Source organism: Camelus ferus, chromosome 4 (genome assembly GCF_009834535.1).
Source record: "Camelus ferus isolate YT-003-E chromosome 4, BCGSAC_Cfer_1.0, whole genome shotgun sequence".
Lineage (NCBI taxonomy): Eukaryota > Metazoa > Chordata > Mammalia > Artiodactyla > Camelidae > Camelus > Camelus ferus.
Window position 1 is genome coordinate 13399586 of NC_045699.1, and position 21770 is coordinate 13421355.

Below are 21770 nucleotides of genomic sequence, written 5' to 3' on the forward strand. Positions count from 1 at the left end.
GGCTCTATGAATTTCTCCCTTGTATATGAGATAAACATTTTAAAAACGTGTCTTTATCTTGTTAATCTTTTGCTAGAGAGCTCCAGCAGAAAAGCTAGAGGAGTAGGGGGAATAAGATATTTCCTCTCCTACAACCTCTTAACTGTCCAATTATTCCATACATTGTCTCACAGAGACGCTAACACCGATTTCTCCCTCAGTGTCTTTAGACACACGGGATGGGGGACCCAGCATTTACCATTTGTATTGAGTAGTGACAATTTGAGAGAAATCTCTGCGTTAACAAATACAATATTATTATTTTTTAAGTACCAAGAATTCAGTTTAGTGTTCATAGAATTCAAGCGATTGTTTCCATTTTGGCCCCAAGCTCTCTCGTTTTAAATAAAAAACAACGTTTAGCTTGTTTAAAAAAAAAAATCTCAGGAGACTATACGAGAAGGTCTGGGGAAATCTGGGTAGGGCCGCTCCAACAGAACACGCGACGCAACCTTTCTCTACCACAGCCGCCCGCGCTGCCCCGCGGACCCAGATTTAAAATACCCGGATTCGGCGCCCCTCGGCTCACGCCTACTGGCGCGTGGCATTGTGGGATTTGTAGTCCTGGCCCACTTCCGGTATCACGATAAACAGCTCAGCTAGGGCTCGGAGAGGACTCGGGCTCCGAAAGGACCGTATTCGTGCGTCCAGGCAGAGGGGCAGACATCTGTTCCTTGACCAGCGGTCCAGTGCACAGGAGAGAAGCGAGCCTTCGCTCCGCGTCGGCCTCAGCAGTCTGGACGCACACGCTCTGCGTCATGGCGGGCTGAGGCCGATGATAAATTCCGGTGTGCATGTCAGGGTTGCTGTGTCACTCGGCCCGCTTGTCTCGCCCCTTCCCCGCCGCCCTTCCGCACCGGCCCTCCGGATCTTCCGGTCCCGGCGCCCCTCACCTACAGGCCCTCTCCCGCCGTACGCCCAGCGTTCTCTGCGGACAGATCTTGCGCAGTGCCCGGGTCCTGGGCCCCGGAAGACCAGGGCCATGGCGAGTGGCGCCACCAGGTACCGGCTGAGCTGCTCGCTCCCGGGCCACGAGCTGGACGTGCGGGGCCTGGTAAGCTGCTTCTACCCACCGGGGGCCTTTGTGTCCGTGTCCCGAGACCGTACCACCCGCCTCTGGGTCCCGGACAGGTGAGTGTTGGGAGTCCCGCTGTCACCCGGCTGTGCTGTAAGTTTCCTAACGCGCTTCGGAAGAGAATGACCCTTCCCTGCCCTAGACCCTTCCCTGCCCTATCCTGCCTTCTCCCTCTTCCCGGCCTTCCCTCCCGTCGGCTAACGGGTCGATGACCTTGGGCGAACCTCTTACATATTGTGGCTTCAGTTGTGGGGCGATGAGTTCCCATATTTCTTTTCGATTTGAAAAATTTTTGATGCCAGGTGCACCCTCCCAAATGAGGCAGTGTGCAGTGCAAGCATCTGGGATGAAGTTTAAGTAACTCCTGTTCTTCCCCTAGAATTTGCTGTATAATCTTCCCACAAATTTAGTTTTTGAGAACCTTAATTATCAAAAATTGCATTGCAGAAAGTTGCATTGGCTCCTCTCCACGTTGTCCAAGTGTAAGTTTTTTAGTCTGGGGTATGTAATGGGCTTGGGTGGAGGGAACGAAACCCCTCAAATGTTTCATGGCTGTGTAGGGATGTACTGTGTTCTTGAGGAGAGAAAGTCCAATGCCATCAGAAGATTTTCAGAGACTTAAAAAAAAAAAAATAGGAAACAGAAAGTTAGGTTCCAGTCCAAATTATGTTCAAGAGTTCAGCCCTCATTGGGCTGGCTGTAACAGGAAACTTAAGACCTGGAAGACAGATTCAGGTCAGATAGAGAATAATTGAGGTGAGTTATTTTACGTGGTAAGTCTCCCATCAGAGGTTTCACTCAGAGTTTGAGTGACCATACATAAATTCCAAAGATAACTGTTTATTGAGTGCCTCCTATTTGTTTGTGACCCTTAAGAAGAATAAGAGGACAGACAAGTTCCCTGTGTTTGTAGATGTTATCTACAGCCTGGGAGGGAAGATGGATGGAAAAATCAGATAATTATACATTAGCATGTGTGCTATAAAGAAAACAAATACAGATGTAGAGTTGTGTGGAGAGATGTTAAAGAAGGAAGCCTCTCTGAGGAAGGGTTTTTTGTTGTTGTTGTTGTTGTTTTTAAGATGACACCGAGATGGAGCTGGTCAAGGGAGCAAGGAATGAGGGTTGAATTGGAAGAGCACTGTAGGCAGGAGGAGGAACAAACACAGAGGCCCTAGATTGAGAAAGAGGAAAGACCTTGTGTGCAGGAAGGAATGAGCTGTAAGGTGAGGGCAGGAGCCAGATCATGTAGTGGGGAGAGGGCTGAGGAAAGGAGTTAGTAGGTGGAAGCCTTCAAAGAGCAGCATGATTTATTTATTGAGAAGTTTCTGCTAGCTTCTGTTTAGAGGCTTTTGCAGCAAGTAGTACAGCCAAGACAATGACAGACTAAACTAGGGATACTGTAGAGTAAACTCCTATGTTGGATAAGATGACCTCTAAAGTTCTCTTCTAACTCTTAGGATTCTGTGATATTCGAAACCACTTGGTAACACTGATACATGACTTCTTGGAATCCAAATTTCTGATTAAGCTTCTGCATTTAAAATTGAGTTCACTAGAAGCGCATGCCCAGTAGGATACAAACATTGCAGTAAGGAGCAGCAAAAGGATGCCTGTTTTAATAGTTAAATCCCTAAACTATTACAGGTTTTGTAGGACTGTGCTCAGTTGACAAGAGCTTAAATCTGCGATCATGGGAACTTGAGGAACTTTGAGCTGAAATGATTGTCTTTCAAAATTGGTTCTTTTCATTTAACTCATATTGTTTGTTGATTTTGTTTTTCAAAATTCCTGTGGTATTCAACTAACACTAGAGATTGAGAGCCTGCATTGTACTAGGCACAGTGCTTGATAGTGGGTGATTGGTGAGGTTAGGCTGTTTTACCTCTCATTTCCAACCGCTTTGGCTAGAGCATCTCAGAGCCATTCTTTGACATTCTAACTGGTGTCTCAGTAGTACCTTTAGCACTATAAAAAGTGTCCTCAAGGCTCACATCCTGACAATTTCTATTTATTTCATGGTATATTAATAAAGCTAATGAAGTGCTATAAAATGTTTGGAGCCAAGTAGTAAACATTTTTGTTTTCTCCTGTCCATTGTTGATAGGTTTCTGGATCTGGGTAATGTAAGGATAGACAGGGAATGATGGGGGAATTTAGTTTAGCTTCAAAGAAGCAAAATAGTTCTATTCTTGGGTGGACTAAACCAGATACGTCATCTTTCACAAGAGCGCATTGAAAACCCAGAAAGTCTCTCGGCCTTCTGAAGGCCCTTCAGAATGGAGACGTTATTTTTTGGTTGTACATTAAACCGAATCAGTCAACATGTCATTGTTGCAGACTGCTTCAGGCCTCTAGAAGCCTTCCTCGCAGTAAATTGGGTTTCCCAAGTCTGTCACCAACAATTGCTTTGCCTTTGGAAAACTCCCCATATTTGAAAGACAGAACTTCATGTTTAACATTGTGCATCAAGTCTTCCGTGACCATGCCAAGGCTGAAGTGGCTTCTCCCTCATATAGACACTTGGCACTTTGGGCCTGTAGTCAAATAGTTGTGTGGAGTTTGTTAAGAAATCAGAGCTGGTCCCTTTCTACCCTCCAACCCACTATTTCCCTTTCTTGGAGGTGAAATTTTCATCTCTTAACTGCTTATTCTTGAATTTTGCTTCCATATCTGTGTATAAACTACTGTACTGCTCTTTTTCATTTAAAATTTCGTTTTCTATTTTAGCGTTTTCTATTAGTTCTTATAGAATATGAAAATTTAACTGTTTTCTCCCCTCTACCAGCCCCATCACATAAGCATCTTTTCTGTGCCCTGAGCCTTCTAATATAGTTCAATTTAATTCAGACTAAATTAGTATTTTGTGGCTGTACAGAGTCTGTCTACACCTGAGCTGTGGAATAAACCATGGTAACTTTTCCTCGATGGTTTTATGATCTCCCTGTAGCTAATAATTGTCTTGTTTTTGGTTTTCATTTACTTAATTTCCTATGTATTTATCACTAATTCAACTTTATGTTGTTTAATAGTTCTCTAGATCTCCTCTCAAGACCTCTAGACACTTTGGTTATTTTACAGTTTTATCTTCCTGACAATGAAACTTTCTGACCTGGTCTGTCAGCCTCTGATACACAACTAATCCTGGGATCTCCCTTCTCTGTCATTTCAAGAATCCTTTCTTTTGGACCTCTTGTGTTGGATTTCTGTTATCAACATCTTTAACTTTCTCCTTCTTGATTTTCTTCCTTGACACCTTATTGGAGCACATCTTCCAGGAGCTTCCTGAAATACAGTGCAGTGATAATAAATGTATTAAGACCTTGCAAGTTGGAAAATGATTTTAGTCTGCCTTGCTACTTGAATAATAATTCAAATGTTTATGGTATTGTAATTTCCAAATAATTTTTCTTCAGAATTTTGAAGCCATTCCTCCATTTTATTCTAGCCTCTAGTGTTATGGTTTAAAAGTCTGAAGCCATTCTGATTCTTGACCTATGATTTTTTTCTCATTCATTGTTCAAGGCTATTAGTGGGCCCTTTTACTGTGAAAACTCATATCTATAGTTCTGGGACTTTTTTTTAATTCTTTGGTTTCTTCCTCTGTATTTTCTTTGTCTATTCTGAAACATTATTTCATATATTGAACTTGTTTCTAAATTTCTTTTTTGTTTCTCTCTCTGTATTTCTTTCTTTCTGTCAGCTATAGTTTCTCAGAAATTGCCTTGACTTTTTGTGAAATTATGTTTTTGTTTCATGGTTGAAGTATCTAATATCTCTAAGGATGGTAATGATTTTTTTTTCTTTAGTTTATTTTCTCTTTAGTGGTCTGTTTCTTCACTCCCTATTTGTTTTGGTCACTATATTTCCCTAAATGTCTGGTAATTTTTATTCTGTGCTTAGTATTAAGGGTGAAGAACCAAAAAACTGGGAAAGATCTGTGTGTATGGGTGGAGCTTGCTGGCTGTGAGGTTCACTGTATGTAGGGTTATTTGGCTGGACCATTTCATTGGGGATGATCTGTTTCCTAGAGGATGACTGCCTGGACTTGAAGTTTTGTCTTTGGTGGTCTTGGGCTCCATTATGAATGTACATATTCCTCATACTCTGAGGCTTAATTATGCCTTGTGCCCCCTGCCCGAGACAAAGACTTTCACCTTTTCTAAAGAAAGAGCTTTAGACTGGCTGGCTGCAGGAGGGGCAGTTGTCTGGCTAGGGTGTCTAGCTGCTTTTTTTTTTTTTTTTCTCTGATGCTTTAAATATTTTTTCACTGATTCAAGAAATATTTAATGATTACCACATAGTACATTGTGCTAGGAAGTTGGGAAGATAGAAAGAAGAACTTGATCTAGATTTCTGAAATTAGGAGCTTCACAGACCACTATAGAAGATACACACAGACATCTATACTGGAAAGAGCGAAGGGACACTTACAGGTAGATTTAGTGGTTTATACAATATAAATTTTAAAACATGCCCTATATTTTAAATTTCTTTAGGCTTATCGATAAAATGATTTTTAAAAGCACATTTTATAAAAGCCCACCATATATTGTTATAGTGGTGTTTGGGAGGGCATGACTATAGATGAGTATGTGTGCAGTCTTTATTCAGGAGTCTTCTGTCTTTACATGCACTTGTCTTATCTCCTTCGACTAGACTGCAAACTCCTTTATTTAGCTTGAGTCAGGAATAGAATTCTTTACAATCACTAGTAAGTAGAAATGAAGATGGAGGATGAGAAAAAGCCACTTAGGATATTTGTTTCCCTCCCTTTCCTTCCTTGTTCTTTCTGTTAATTTGCAGTGAAACACAAATTAAGCTTCTCCTAATCTGATGTAAACCTCTGTAGTAGCTAATATAAATTAGATATTTAACATAATTAAATATTTAATTTAAAATGGTAGATTCATAAAATAGTATGTACTCTGATGTTCAGCCTAGACACTAAAAGAAAATGAGTACTTTGACAACTTATGTCCTAGGCTAAGTCAGAGGACAAATATATATCTAATTAATTACCGTGTCTTTCCAGTCCTAACAGGGGCTTTACAGAAATGCACTGTATGAGTGGACACTCCAATTTTGTCTCTTGTGTGTGCATTATACCTTCAAGTGACATATACCCTCATGGACTAATTGCCACTGGAGGGAATGACCACAATATTTGCATTTTCTCTCTGGAGAGTCCAGCACCACTTTATGTACTAAAAGGTCACAAAAATACTGGTGAGTATAACGCTTTGGTATTTTTCTTTTTGAATAAGTTTTATCCTTTTGAAGATAAACTTCTCATACTCATTTTCCCTAGTTTTTATTATGTTTGTTTCACCTGTAGCTATGGCTTGTTAGTGAAAACCTTTTGGTGCATCATTGTTTTGTAAATTCTCTGTTACAGACTTACTGTCATCGGTAAAGACTGACATGCTTATTTATGTAAAAAGTTAAGTGCTCAGTTATAAAAAAATAAAAAGTAGACTATTCTTTTATGCTCTTTGTAATTTTGGTTTTTCAGGGGTTTTTTTTTGCAAGAAATTCATTTACTCAGGAAAACTGAGAAGTGTTTCTTTATCTTTTGGCTGTTATGTCTGTGTGCAGCAAATTGAAGACCCAGAAGGAATGTGTTTAAGGCTTTGGTATCATTTAATACTTTTGGATAGTGTTTTCTGTGACTTGTGTATATTTCTGATTCTCTGATATTTCTTGATTTGTGTTTTGCTTAAGGGCTCTTTGTTATAAGATGATATCTTTAATCAATACAGTATGTGTACTACTTTTTTAAATGTATCTGGAATTGTTTGGGACATCTGTAAACAAATAGTATGGCTCACAAACACTCTAAATTTGATTCCTCTAAGGAGTTTGTAAAATGTTTTATATGTACATGTGGGAAATATTAAATGCAGAGTGATACAGTTTTTTAAAACTTTATGAAGGAAGTCTTCATATATATATATGAAAGTAGAGATACAGTATTTTATAATAAGTTATATATAAAATATATAGAAGAATGGGTATAGCTCAGTGGTAGAGTGCATGCTTGGTATGTAGAAGGTCCTGGGTTCAATCCCTAGTGCCTCCAATTAAAAGGTAATAATAAAAAAATAAATAAAACATATAGGAGAGAATAATGTAGTGATCTCTTTCACTGGTGTATTTATATATCTTCAAGGATTATCCACACATAGACTATCTTGTTTCATCTTTTCCCCTCTTTCACAACATTATTTTAAAGGAAATTTCCAGTGCAGTATTTCATTTATAAATGCCTCAGTTTGTAGTTCTAAAATAGGGTTTGGCAAGCTTTTTCTGTAAAGGGCCTGATAGTAAATATTTTAGGCTTTGCAGGCCATATGGTCACTTTCACAGCTGCTCAGCTCTGCTGTTGTGTGCAAAAACAGCCTTGATGATAAATAAATGAGCGAGCATGTCTGTGTTTCACTACACCTTTATTTGTGGACACTGAAATTAGAATGTCATATAGTTTTCACATGTTTTTTCTCTCAACCACTTAAAAATATAAAAACCATTCTCAGTTTGTACACTGTACAAAAATAAGTGGCCCATAGGCCATAGTTTGCTGACCCCTCAAAATGATGAGGGTTCTCTCTTTTTTAAAATAATATCATTATCACACTTCAAACAAAACAAAGTAAAACCTAATGTCTTACTACCAGATACCCTGTGAATGTTCAAATTTAGCCTATTGTCTCAGAAATGTTTTTTTACAGTTTGTTTGAATTGTGACTCAAACAAGGTCCACGTGTCTTTCAATCTGTTGGTTTCTTTCCTTTTTTACTCCCTCTCTATTTGAAGCCAGCCTATTTTACCTGTAGAATTTCCTGTAATCTGAACCCTGCTGGTTAAAGCCTCATTTCCTCTATCATGTCCCTCAGTCCCCTCTTCCTGGAACCCATCAGTTAGATCTAGAAGCTTGATCAGATTCAGATTCAAGTTTTTGGTGAGAACACTGTAGGCATTGTGTACGTTCTGCTGTGACACAACAGGAAGCACATACTATTTCTTTTTGTGATGTTAAGGTTCATCTATTATTGTAAAATACCCATCGGCCTTTTATATTGACAGTCTTTAGCATCTATTGATGATCATTGCATAGATTGAGTATTTCATTAAAATTTGCAAAATGATTATACTCTAACTCTACCATTATTTCTGCATTTAATAGGCAGCATTTTTTTCTGTGAAGAACTTTCCACCATGTGAGACCCTAATACAGAGGACACAGGAGAAATGCTTGCTTTGCCCCCTTGCCCTCCTCTTTTACTGGGTTTCAGAATGTATTGATTCCCTAACATCTCTTTTTTTTGAATCTCAAATTGTCCCATATTTGGTCATTGGAAACCTCTTTAAATTGGCTCCTGTGGCCTTCATAAGACCTTCCGTAGTCTTCCTTGCTTTTGGTACTGCAGAAGTTTCTAGGTTCACTTCATGCATTTCTTGTTCTAGACTTGAAGTCAGCTATTTTGCCAAGAAGCATTATGTCTTTCTTTTAGTAGGAAATGGTATTTAGAAACCTCAATTTGAGCTATAATGGTGCTCACCAGGATTTTTTTTTAACTTAATTTTGCTTTGTAATTATATAAAACATAAAATTTCAAAAGAAAAACTATTCAACATGGTACAGATTCTGTCAGTATTGCTTTCTTGTACCATCCTTTCCTTTTAAATAACTAATTTTTTATTAACTGTTCTTTCTCAAAAAAAAATTAGCAAATATGTATGTATATTTATATTGCCCCTTTCTTACATAGAAGGTAATGTACTACATGCCATTTTCTGCCCTTGCTATTTTTGCTTGATAATCTTGTCCGGGAGAGTACTTTGTTGCCATGTAAAGAAAACTTCACTCATTTTTACAGTGGCTTTGTAATTCTTTGTGTAGCTGTACTATAGTTATTCTAGCTTATTCAGCCAGTCCCCTATTGATGGACATCCAGTCTTTTTGTAGCACAGATAGTGCTTTAATAAATGGCTTTATGCATATGTCATTTTGTTCTTTTGTGAGTGTAACTTAGGTATGATATCCATTTCTGGATCGAAGGGTAAATGCATATGTAATTTTGTTAGTTATTGCCAAATCCCCTCATTAGGTGTTGTTACTTTTTTTGCATTTCCAGCAGCAGTATATGAGTCCCTATTTCCCTTATCAAAGTATGTTTTCAGATTTTTAGATTGTTGCCAAAATGATAAGTGAAAGTGATATTTTAGTATGGGGCAGTTTGCATCTCATTATGGAGGGGGGCATCTTTTCATATATGGAAGGGGCCTTTGCATTTTTTTCCTGAGAACTATATTAAAAGCTCTTGCCCATAGAATGTGGGCATTATTGGCCACTTTTAAAGCCCTTTATAAATTAGGCTTATCATATACCCAGTCCTCTCTCAATGTCAGACAGGCCAAAAGTCCCCTCCAGTTACAGCATTGAGTTCAAAATTAAGAATCTCTGGGTGATACATAGTACTCTAAACATCAGGGAAGTGATGCTCAGGTGTTTCTACATCAGGTCCAGATACAGTTCTGCTAAAATTCAGAGATCTGTGGGCTAAAAACATGAGTTATCTGTCAATCATTCACTCAGTATACAATTATGAAACATTAAGGGTAATAAGACAGAGTAAGCAGTCTTGTTCAGAAAAGGGAGCAATGAAAGACAGCAGTTTCTAACCTATAGTCATCTGAAATCCAGATGGGTGGCTGTTTCAGGGACTCCCCCTGCTCTGAGACTGGTTGATTTTTGTGATCAGTTTCCTCTGGTTTCCAAAAGGGGTTCCCCAATCTGTTCTTCATGGCTCTCCTTTAGCCCTCTGGGAATCTCTTGCTTTTCCGTTATTTTTCTTGGTCACATTGAAGTGTATGCCCTCCTTGGGGACTAAACACCTTTCTCAACTTGCTTTCTGCCTATGGGAATATGGGAGTTGAGTGTACAAGTTCATTTTAAGTCTTGAACAGCAAAGACTTTTTTAGTTTTTGGCAGTATAACTCTCTTAAAAACTTGTTATGTTTCTTAACCTATTTGATTTCCAGTCAGATCTCTGTTAGCAGTCAACTGCAGTGCAGATTTGCTGTATTTCTTCCTGTCCTCCTCCTTTACCTACTTGCCTCTCCAAATTTAACTACTAAAACCTCGAGTCTGTCAGACTTCAGTTGGAAAGCTGAATTCCTAGGTTCTTTTCCCTGAGCTATTTTCCCAATTGAAAATACTGATTTTCATGGCAACAATCTTAATTTTCTTTGCTTTGAAAATAGTTTAAATCCATCTGGAAGTTTTGGCATTGTGCACAATGGATGGCCATTTGTTCCTGTTGCATGGCTGGGTTTTGGTTGTCCTTTGGTGCTGAAGGGGCTATTCCATCCCTACAAGTCCCTAAGTTTCTGGACTTTTCATTCCTACTTGGGTACCAGCCAGTTCTTCTTGATCTTACTTCATTCTTTTATACCTAGCCAGATGAAGCCAATAGTAAGTGATACCTCTCAATGAAGTCCCATTTTCCAACCTCTTTCATTAGACTACAAGTTTATCAGGTCCTGAGTTACTGCTGGTAACAGCTTTACCAAATACTCCTTACTATGTAATAAGGATCCCAGTCTTCTGTGATGACAGACAGCCTCCTCATTACCTACCTGCTAAGCCAATGCCATATATATTTTCAGCTTTTTTTTTTTTTTTGCTTCAGGAGTGCCTCACTTTTGCTACTGATTTCTGAATCAGTCAAGTAGGCTAGGTGATATTGTGGTAACAGACAACTCCAGAATCACAGTGGCTTAACACAGAAAGTTTGGTTTGCTTCTTACAGATCCTGTGCAACAGGGCGCTCTGCTTGTGGTGATCACTTAGGGATCCCAATGACAGAAGTTTCATGACAGTGTGTGCTTTCACAGACATTGGAGCAGTGGGGAGGGAACATGGCTTAATTGTGCACCTGTCCTTAAAGCTTCCACCTGGAAGTAACATTATTTCTGCTCATTTTTCAGTGCCACAATAAGTCATGTGGCATGCCTAAAGCCAAAGGAACTGGGGAAATTCAGTTTTACCATTTGCTTAGAAGGTGAAGAGTAGAAAATATTTGATGAATATCACTAATGGCTACCACACACATTAAAATATGTATATGTTCCATGTGTTTTCTGGAAACTTCCCTCATGCAACCTTCTAGCCTGCTGTTGTATTGGTACTTCTGGACGAATGCCATCCCTGGATTTTCCTATTTCCTAGATCCCATATTTTTGTCGTTCTTAACTTACTCTTTCGTTTTAGTATTATGCAGCTATTGCAGCTTCCTAAGAAAGCTGTGACATGGCGGTTAAATATAGTTTTTATTTGCATGTTAGAAAATGGCCTTATTTTAGTGTTATCTTTGATTATTAATTTGGCTAGATTTAGAATCCTGTGTTAAAACAGTTTAACCTCAGAGTTTTGAAGGCATTGCTCTGTTGTCTTTCAGCATATGGTGTTAACTTAGAAGTTTGATGCTGTTTTGATTTCCCATGTTTCCTATGGGACACTCTTCTGGTCCCCTCCCAAACTTTTGGGATCTTCTGTATTTCTAATGGGAAGTGATAAAATTTCACAATGCGTCTCTGTCTCTGTTTCTCAAAGTACCTTTCATTAGATACTTTTGTGGGTTCATTCGGTCTGGATATCATGTTCTTCACTTTTTAGAATCTTTTTTGTACTATTTCTGTGTTCTCTGCCCCATCTCCCACCCCACCTCCCCAGTTATCTCTTTCCAGAATCCCTACTAGTTAGATGTCAAACATTTTGAAAAATTTCTAACTTTCTTAACCTTCCTGTTTTTCATGTCTTTGCCTTTTGGGTCTAATTCTCAGGAGTCTTTTTTCCCCCTATTATTATAATTTTATTATTTTGGTTTGGGTCTTCTGTTTTTAACCTTAATTTTCTTGTTTTCTCATTAGTCCTTTTTTATATAATATCTGTTTACAAATAATTTTATATTGAAGATTTTTTTTCCTGCTTCCTGAAATTGGATTTCTTATGAATCCTTCATTTTTGTTTTTTGTTTTTTGTTTTTTCTCTTTCATCGTTGAGATTTTTATTAAATGATTCTTGGTATTAGATTAGCTGCTCATATTTAAGAACAAGATACACAGAAATTGATTGAAAATTTTTTAGCTTGTGTAAATAGAGCTTGGTGATTGGCGGGCTTCATTAGATATGATAGTCTGACTTTTAAATGGGAAACCCTCTCAAATGTCTACATCTGGAGTTCTTTACCATTATTCAGTCCCCTGGAAAGGAATTCTCCTGCCTCTTACCGAGGTAGGGTGGGATAGATGCCTGGCTGCTGGTATTGTGGGAGCCGGGAGCTATAGGTACCACATTTCAGGATGGAGACTATTCACTTATTCCCCTTGTATTTCTTAAGGCTGCTTATTCCAGCCCTTTATTATGCCTGGTGGCCTGAATCTGGAAATTCTGCTTGAGTTCCTCCAGAGAATAAGCCTCCAGTCTCCTTCCTGCAGTAGACGAGGATGTATTTTCCTGACATTGTAGGCAGAAAAGAGGTCTAGTGTTTCATTGTGTTGTGCATAGACTTTGAATCACTGTTCTCATTTTTCAGATCTTTTGATTAGCCTCATCCTCCATGGAACTGAGTGGCTGGATACTAAGTCTCATAGTTTTGTGGGGCCAGTTACTCTGCGTCTAATCTCTTTCTGTGGGTATTTGACTTGTAACCTTCTCCATTTTGCGAAGTCAGTTGTTTTCTGTTTTCTTTGTCCTTGTAGATTAATGCCATTTATAGCATTACTGTGAACAATCTTCCATTTTTAATCAGAACTCTGTCTTTTTTGTTTCCATGTTTTTAGATAATTTTTCATATTTATAATTTTTAGCGTGTATAGTTTTACATCAAAATAATACGATATTTAATTAACTATTCCATTACTGTTAAACATTAGCTTAGTTCCAGTTTTCTTGTCATTTTAACTAAGGTGACCTAAATATGTATATAACCAGCATTTCAAAATTATTTGCATAACCTTCCAATGTAGTTTCTTAGAACTGGAAGAAATTGTGCAACCCACTTAATCCTGTGCCCTCATTTTGCAGACAAGGAATGTGATGTTAAATAATATCCCTGTGGTCGGACAGCTTATAAGTGGTGTAGCTGGGACTTGAACCCAGGCAGTCTGGCACCAGAGTTGTGCTTGCTCTTGACCTCTGCACTCTTCTCTATTTCCACTGAGTTTAGCCTTAATTAGCTAATACCGTCACTTCATAAAGTGTTTTTAAAATTGCAATGTTTTAATAACTAACACGGTTCAGCATATTTCTCTATGAAAATGCATTAATTTAATGCCTTTTTTTCCCTTTAGTGTGTAGTCTTTCATCTGGAAAATTTGGGACATTACTTAGTGGCTCATGGGACACTACTGCTAAAGTCTGGCTGAATGACAAATGCATGATGACCTTACAGGTAGAGTAGTTCTGTGTGAATATTCTAGAAAATCATTAAATGTGATGATTCTGTGGCAACTTAACTTCATACATTTTACTCACAGGGTCATACAGCTGCAGTGTGGGCAGTAAAGATCTTACCTGAACAAGGCTTAATGTTAACTGGATCAGCAGACAAGACTATTAAACTGTGGAAGGCTGGAAGATGTGAGAGGACTTTTTCTGGTAATATCAGAGTAGACAACTTTTATAATTTTATTCCTTCATGTTTGCTCAGATGATTTTTTTCTCCGAAGTTTAGAAGGTTTAAAGTGGAAAACATCAGTATATTTGAGCTCTTTAATTTGAGTGAATGTGAACTTTCTGACAGTTAATATTGAATACTTTTTAAAAAGCTATAAGGAGACCTCTCATAAAACAACTAGAGGTAGACCAATAAATAGCTACTTGATAGACTATAATGTGTGTATGTGCTGCTGTGTTTTTTATGTATATAACTTTCAGTGCTCAATTACGTTTTGGTTGTCATTTAAGCAAGTTCAGCCTGAAACTTCAAGTGTAAGTCTTATTGAGGGTGGATCAGTAGTGTTGTCTTCAGATGTGGAGGAAACCATCATTAGTGCTTTTATTAAAATTGAAGTACATTGTTTAATAATAACAAATTTTAGGCTTTGTGTATGTTGTGGTTTCAGGTGGGTAGTCTTTTAAAACCTCACCTATTAAATATTACTTAATATATTATTAAACATACTAAAATTATTAAATGTGTCCTACACTGAGGTATCTGCTAGCTAGTATTAGTATTGATGTTTTATTTGTGGGGCACTTACATTTTTGGTGTGATTTGTTTGTTTGCTTGTTTTTCCTTGCTTTTATTTACTCCTTAAAAGTTGATCAACACCCTGGATAATATTGCAAGTCTTTTTGTAAAGATAAAACTATCTGTAGATGGAAAATTTATGAGTTATAACTAAATATCTCTCTCTGCTTCCATACATATAACGTATGTGTCAAGTTTTTATCACTCCGTGATAGCTAATCCAAATCGGTAAATACTGAGCATGGGAAAGGTTTTGACTGCTGATCTGCTTTACTAGATCACAAGCTTCTGATAATGTTTGGTCCTTTAAAAAAAAAATTGTAGTGACATCTTCTACAGCTTCTCAACTAATATCGAAGGAAATTTAATTCTATCAAGTTTTTGAAAACATTTAGTACCCTTTGATGAATGGAAACATATATGTACATATTTGATAAGTGGAATATATATATATATACACATACACATCTCCAGTTAAACAATTAAGAACATAATGCAATAAGTGTATTCTGTAAATTCTTGCCTTTTTTTAAAGAAACAAAAATCATTAGTTTTTATTCTATCATTTTAATGCCTGCATTTATATGAATTGTGAGATACTTCTCTTGATAAAGCAGCAGTGTTTGACTTTATGTTTTGGTTGAATCAAAGGGGTAGGAGAGGTTACTATTTGAATCAGAAGAGGTAGGATTAAGAGGCAGGAAACTTGAATTCCTGTTTAGCTCAGCCACTAGTTGTGTGGTTTTAAATGAATTAATCTCTCTCAACCTATTCCATATTTTAAAAAAGTATACTTTTCTGTGGTGAAAATTTTAAACTCTTAAATAATTGAAATCTTTTTATAATCTTAATTTTTCTACTTTTCTCAGTGCTTTGTAAATATTAATCCTAATTTGGAAATCAGTTTTTAATATTCACTGGTATGTTTTATAATGTCAGTAAAACACAGCACCATCAACCAAATTATCCATTTTTATTGACATATATATATATATATGTTTTTGTTTTTGTTTTTAATACAGGGCATGAGGACTGTGTAAGAGGCTTGGCAATTTTGAGTGAAACAGAATTTCTCTCCTGTGCAAATGATGCTAGTATTAGAAGGTGGCAAATCACTGGCGAGTGTATTGAAGTATTTTATGGTCACACAAATTATATTTATAGCATATCTGTCTTTCCAAATTGTAAAGGTAAGATTATCTTACACTAAATATTTAAAATTTTGTATTGAGCATTGTTTCATTTCATTCTTGAGGTGGAAGGTAGAGGGCTGATGATTTAAATCAATTTACTAACTATAATTTGAGTAACTTAGTGACTTTATTTCATAAGTATCATTTTCCTAAAGGAGAATACTGTTTGATCATCTTAATGTTGATTCAGATTTGATGGTTGTGTTGTAAAGAGTTCTTGGGTATCTGAGGACAGACTTTGTATAATTTATTGGTATAAAGTATAATTCATAAAATGTGAAGTATATAAAGACATGATTTTTGAAGTTGTATATGGCATAAGTGACAAATATATAAAATTTAAAACTAATTTATAAATACTTTGAGGTTTACAAAATTGGTATGCCTATTTATAAAGGTGGTATGTTTAAATATAATTAATTTTTTTATTCCAACTAACTTTTCCTATATTCATTAATTTTAGATTTTGTGACAACAGCAGAAGACAGATCTCTGAGAATCTGGAAACACGGGGAATGTGCTCAAACAATCCCACTTCCAGCTCAGTCAATATGGTGCTGCTGTGTGCTAGACAATGGTGACATTGTGGTTGGTGCGAGGTATTTATATTCTAGTCAGTCTATAATGTGTGTCTAGGCTTTGGTAGGTGTTAGAGTGAACAGAGATAAGCCACAAGGAATTTCAGGTGAATTCGGGAGACCACAGGCACATTTCTCTTACTTAACAGAGTAGTAGTAGGTACAGCAGCTTTTACACAGATGATACACAATATATTACAATAGTAATGTACTGCAAGTTGTGCAGTCGAAACACTGAATTCAAGAGATGGGAAAACTTTCTGGAGAGGAAGAGATTTGAATTGAATTTTGAAAGATAATGAATAAAAAGAGCAATGAGGATTTCTGTCGAACGTAGAAGTATAAGCACAAGTAAAGGTACAGGAACGAGAGTGATGTGTGTGGGAGATGAAGGAAAAGGGTAGAGGACCAGTGTGGGGAATAGTGGATAATAGTGGTGAGATGGTGGGGCTCAAGGATGGAGAACCTGGAAAGCCAGGCATTTTTGAGATTCAGTGCTTAGAGTTAAAGGGTTGTAGCTCTTGAGCAGGAAGTTATGTGATTAAAGCAGAACTTATCAATTATAAAATGTATAGGTTAGATATACATTTGGTGGTGACAATGGGTGGGAAAGCAAATTAGTGAACAGTTGCAGTAGTAGGGTGTAAAGTTGTGAAATACTGGCCTCATGGGATGAGAGACTGAAAAATGAGATTCTGCAGAGGAAACACGATCAGAAAGGGGATGAAGGAAAAGGATAAAGCTTCAAGTCCACATTAATTGGAAGTCCACGTTACCAAAAATGGAGAAGTGCGAGATTTGGTTTGGTGCAGAAGGTGATGACTTCCTCCTGGGGTGCGACTGGTGATAAGCCACACTCATGCCAGTGGATTGTGGGCAGTTGGACTGGAGCCTAGTGTAACAACTGAGACTGAAGATTTGCACAGAACTGCCGGAGTCAAGCAATAGAACATCTTTCTCTGAGGGCGAAAACAGAGAGGGGGAGGAATAGAAAACTAAAGACTGAACTTGTGATATACTGTGGATAGAGGAAGAGAAGCCAGTAGGCCAAACAGAAAAAGCAATCCAGGTGTTGAAATTCAGAGATGGAAAAGGAGATCTTAGAGGGAGATTGTGATCACTGTCAGTAAGTACGTGAGGGGCCGAGGAATGAAAAGTTAGGAAAGCTTTTGGATGTGCTTTGGAAGATGTTATTAGTGACTTTTTTGACATCATGCTTTCATAGAAAGTGATAGAAAAAGGTAGATGAGAGGAAACAGGCAAAGAGTTGTTAGAAGAAATGGGTGAAGGAAAGTATTATAGACTGCTCTGGCACAGAGGCAAGAGGGAAAAGACGGCAGCAGCAAGAAGGGACACAGGGTCGAATAATGTGGACTTTGTGTTTTACTTCTTGGCTGGGCCGGGATTGATTTGTCAGTTTAGTTATTTCCTCCCTAAGCTTATTTAAAGTCGAAGAAAACTAAATGAATTAAAGGGCTGAAATTGCTGCTAGTGGAAGGTTAAGTAAGATACAAAATTTTCTGAGTTGAGTAGGATTAGTAGAGTTGAAAGTAGCTAACCTGCCTCCCCTACCCCAAAATTTGGAAAACATAAATTAAGGAGATGAAGTCATTTTTCTGACACCAGAGGTTGGGACTGCCATCTAATCTAAGGTTGAAGCTGTTTTTTTCCTTGAATGGGGTTACATTGCTAGTTAATGACATAGTTGAGACAGGCTCCATGTTTTTCTGATGAAGGTATATTGAGTATCTGCTATTTCCCAAGCCTTACGTTGGGTATTTGAGCCCTTCATAAGTTAAACAGTTCACTGCCCTTCTTTATACCATAATACCTGTGTAATACTGACTTTAAAAGTATCTGTAGGGTTTTATCATGGTAAATATTGAATTTGGAATTAAAAATTGTGTTAAATGTATATTTCTCTGTTCTTTGCCAATAACTTTTTCCTTAGTCTTTTTCCTACCTTTTTCATTGCTTTAGAAAGTAACAGAGGGTAGTATGTGCTGAAATCAGCATAGTTATATACTCAGCAGTAAATATATAGCTATATTTTCATATTCACAAATACAGATTATTTTTGCTTGGGATCATTCAAGTCTGATAATATTAATAATATACTGTGGCAATGACTTAATATCAGTTTGTGTTTCATTACAGCGATGGTATTATTAGAGTGTTTACAGAATCAGAGGATCGAACAGCAAGTGCTGAGGAAATCAAATCTTTTGAAAGAGAACTCTCTCAGGCAACCATTGATTCCAAAACTGGTGATTTAGGGGACATTAATGCTGAGCAGCTTCCTGGGAGGGAACATCTGAATGAACCTGGTAAATATTGCAGTGTATCTAGTAGTAAAAAAATGCTACCACGTTTGCCTTTTGTAATAATTAGTCAAGAGAAAAAAAGATTGTTTTGCTAAGTCATTCAGTGTAATTCTCATTGCCAGGTACTGATTTTTGAGGACTTTTCCTATTACACGTATTCATAATGAGAAACCTTGTTCCTCTTGCCTCTGTCTCACAGTTTTAAAGAGTTTGAGCCAAGCTCCCCGTAAACAGAAATCTTCTTTTTTTGTTTGTTAAATAAATCTCTAAATACTTAGCTCAAGTATAGTAGGTATTTAGAAGTTACTTATTTAATACTTTTTGGTTGATTGGATTCTCTGAGAGAGGTCATACAGACTAAAAATAAAAATGAGTTTAAATAAAGCAATGTCTGCTGAATGGGTTGGGCATCATTTGGGTTGAAAATTAGAGGACAGTAGTTGTCTCAAATGAAACCTTGTGTGAATATATCCATGATCCATCATATCAGTGGTTCTCAGAACTCGGTCCATAGACCCCTGGGAATTCTGAGATCCTTTCAGGATGTCCATATGGTCAAAACTAATTTTACAATACTAAGATGTTATTTGAGTTTTACACTGTGTTAACGTTTGCATTTATCATTAAAAAAAGCAAGGACGGGTAAAACTGCTGGCTCCTTAGTACACAAATCAAGGCAGTGGCACCACGCTGTTCTGGTAGTCATTGTATTCTTCACTGGCATGCAGTTGTAGTTTAAAAAAAATACCATCTATCCTTAAGAATGTCCTTGATGAAGCATTAAAAATTATTTTTCTTACATTTTGGCTCCTTAGTACCTGTCTTTTTAATTTCCTGGGTGAGAAAACGTAAAGTACACTTAAAGTGTACTGAAGTACTATGGTGTCTCAAAGATAAGTACTTGTGCAGTCCTTTGAGTCCCTTTTTCCATGGGATGCCATTTTTATTTCAAGGAACAACTATGGTTATTCAGCCTTAGATATTTGGCAGACTTTTTTTTTGAAAATGAACAAAGTGAGCTTGTCACTTTAAGGAAAACAACTGATGGTATTTGCTGCCAATAAAATTCAAACTTCGAAGTACAAACTGAGATTTTGGAGAACTTGTATCTGCTACCAGGAGCTTGATAGCGTCCCAGTACTTAAACAACTATTCCAGTGACATCAGTGGCAATATTAACAAATGCAGTTTTTTGATATTGAATAATGAAATGTATAAACATTTGGAAGATATGCATAGCTCAGTGAATCAGTTATTTTCCAAATGACCAGTTCATGGTGTCACAGAATCTTAAGAGGGTAAAAGATCTGCTCAAAGTATAAGGTAGGGCAATGGCTTTTAGCGTAACAGAGTGTGAAAAATTCATTGATATGGTTTCAGATTCTAAATTCATAACCCTTAAGGATCTACTACTTGTAAAATATCAACATTTTTCTGAAAAGGCTATTAAACTAATCCTCTCTGTTTAAACTATATTATTTGTGTGACACTGAATTTTCTTTATATACTTCAACCAAACAACAGATTAAATGCAGGGCAGGTATGATAATCCAGCTGTCTTCTGTTGAGAGAGGCAGTAAAGAGATTTACAAAAATGTAAAACAATGCCAGTCTTCTTACGAAATTTCTAAAATTACACAGATATTTTCATTAAAATATTATTTATTCAATAAGTAATGGGTCTATTATTATTTTCCATAAAGTAAATGCATTTTTTACTCTTCTCATTTTTAATTTCAAATTCACTAACTGAACTGATAAAACACATAAAAGAAGCTCTTTGGGCTTCTGAATAACTTTTATGACTATAAACAGATCTTGAAATGAAAAGTATGAGTGTTCCTGCATTATATCATGTTTTTAATATTCTTACTTTGCAAAAATGTAGCCTTTCATCACTATATATATATACATTTACTAAATACTGAATTATTGCAGTAAGTGTCTACTGCATGCCAGGGATTGTTCTGAGCTCTGAGGAATACAGCATATAACAAAAGGGACAGAAATCTCTATTCTCACAAATTCATGTTCTATAGGAGGAGACAGATAATTAAAAAGTAAGTAAGTAAATATGCAAGTATGTCAGATAATGATAAGTACTATGGGAAAATTAAAGCATAGGTTAGGGCTGTTTTAAAATTTCAAATTCAGTGGTCAGGAAATGTGTAATACTTCAGATAGCATGAGTTGCTGTAACAGATAAGCCTTAAAATCCCTGTGGCTAACAGAAAAGAAGTTTTGTTTGTTGCACATTTAAATTACAATTGGTGGCAGCGTATGCTGGAGCATGTTGGTCCTCCTCATGGTCATTCAGGGACCCAGGCTGATGGAAACCACCATCTTCAACATGTGCTACCAGGATCCGTTGGGTATAGGCAGTCAGTCACCAAGACAGCATAAGAGGAGAGGGTAGAGGATGACAGACTAGAACTAGAAGTGGCATATATCACACCCACCCAGATTCCACTGACCATTACTTAGTGTATAATCTAGGGACTGTAAAATGTAAGGGGGCTGAATAATGTAGTCTTTGACTAGACAGCTACAGAGCTCCACCCATTGGAATAGGAGCATGAATCTCCAAAGGATAGCTAGTTGTCTCTGCCACTGAGGGCCTTGCTGAGAACATGACTTTCAAGTCAAGTCCTTAAAGAGTCAAGGGAGCAAGTCTGGCCAACATCTGTGTGGAGAGTGTCACAGGCAGAGTAAACAGTCAGCATAAAGACTCTGTGGTCCAAGTGAAGTGATGGAATGAGGGGAGGGACAGTGGGAGATGCGATTGGAGAGGATGGTGGGGGCAGATTCTGTTTGGCCCAGTACCCCACTCTAGGATCTACACTGTACCTGAGAGTGAGATGGGAAGTCATTGAAAGGTCTCCGGCAGGGGAATGTTAGAATTTCCTTAAACCTTCCAAAGAATTTTGGTAGTTGCTGAGTTGACTTTAGATTCTCGGGGGCTCCAGGGCCACTGATTCAGTCCAGCTGAGAAATAATGGTGGTTTGCACCAACAGGTAGCAGTGGAGAGAGTGAAAAGAGGTAGGGTTCTAGCTGTGTTTTAAAGGTAGAGCTGACAGAATTTGTTGAAGGGTTAGAGTTGAGAGAAGAATTACTCTTCTATACTTTTTGGCCTAAGCAGCCAGAAGAATGGAGAGTCATTACGGAAATCAGAGTACTGTCAGAAGATATTCATAAATAAAATTTGGTGTTGAGCAGCCAGCTACTTTATAGTAGAATTACAATTTTTTAACCATCCTTTATTTAATAAAGTTTCCTTTTAACCGTAATTTTCTTTTTGGCC

At 37.4% G+C, this 21770-nt stretch overlaps 1 protein-coding gene across 1 annotated transcript in view; it reads left to right on the forward strand.

The window, feature by feature from the left end:
- Nucleotides 1-603: 603 nt before the first annotated feature.
- PLAA (phospholipase A2 activating protein) overlaps nucleotides 604-21770 on the forward strand; it is a 33808-nt gene continuing 12641 nt past the window's right edge. Inside the window, exons 1-7 of the mRNA XM_006189895.3 lie at nucleotides 604-1170; nucleotides 6150-6343; nucleotides 13472-13572; nucleotides 13658-13778; nucleotides 15396-15563; nucleotides 16030-16165; nucleotides 18302-18471. Of these exons, the coding sequence (XP_006189957.1) occupies nucleotides 815-1170; nucleotides 6150-6343; nucleotides 13472-13572; nucleotides 13658-13778; nucleotides 15396-15563; nucleotides 16030-16165; nucleotides 18302-18471 (1246 nt within the window). The 5' untranslated portion in view covers nucleotides 604-814. The remainder of the gene's footprint in view (nucleotides 1171-6149; nucleotides 6344-13471; nucleotides 13573-13657; nucleotides 13779-15395; nucleotides 15564-16029; nucleotides 16166-18301; nucleotides 18472-21770) is intronic.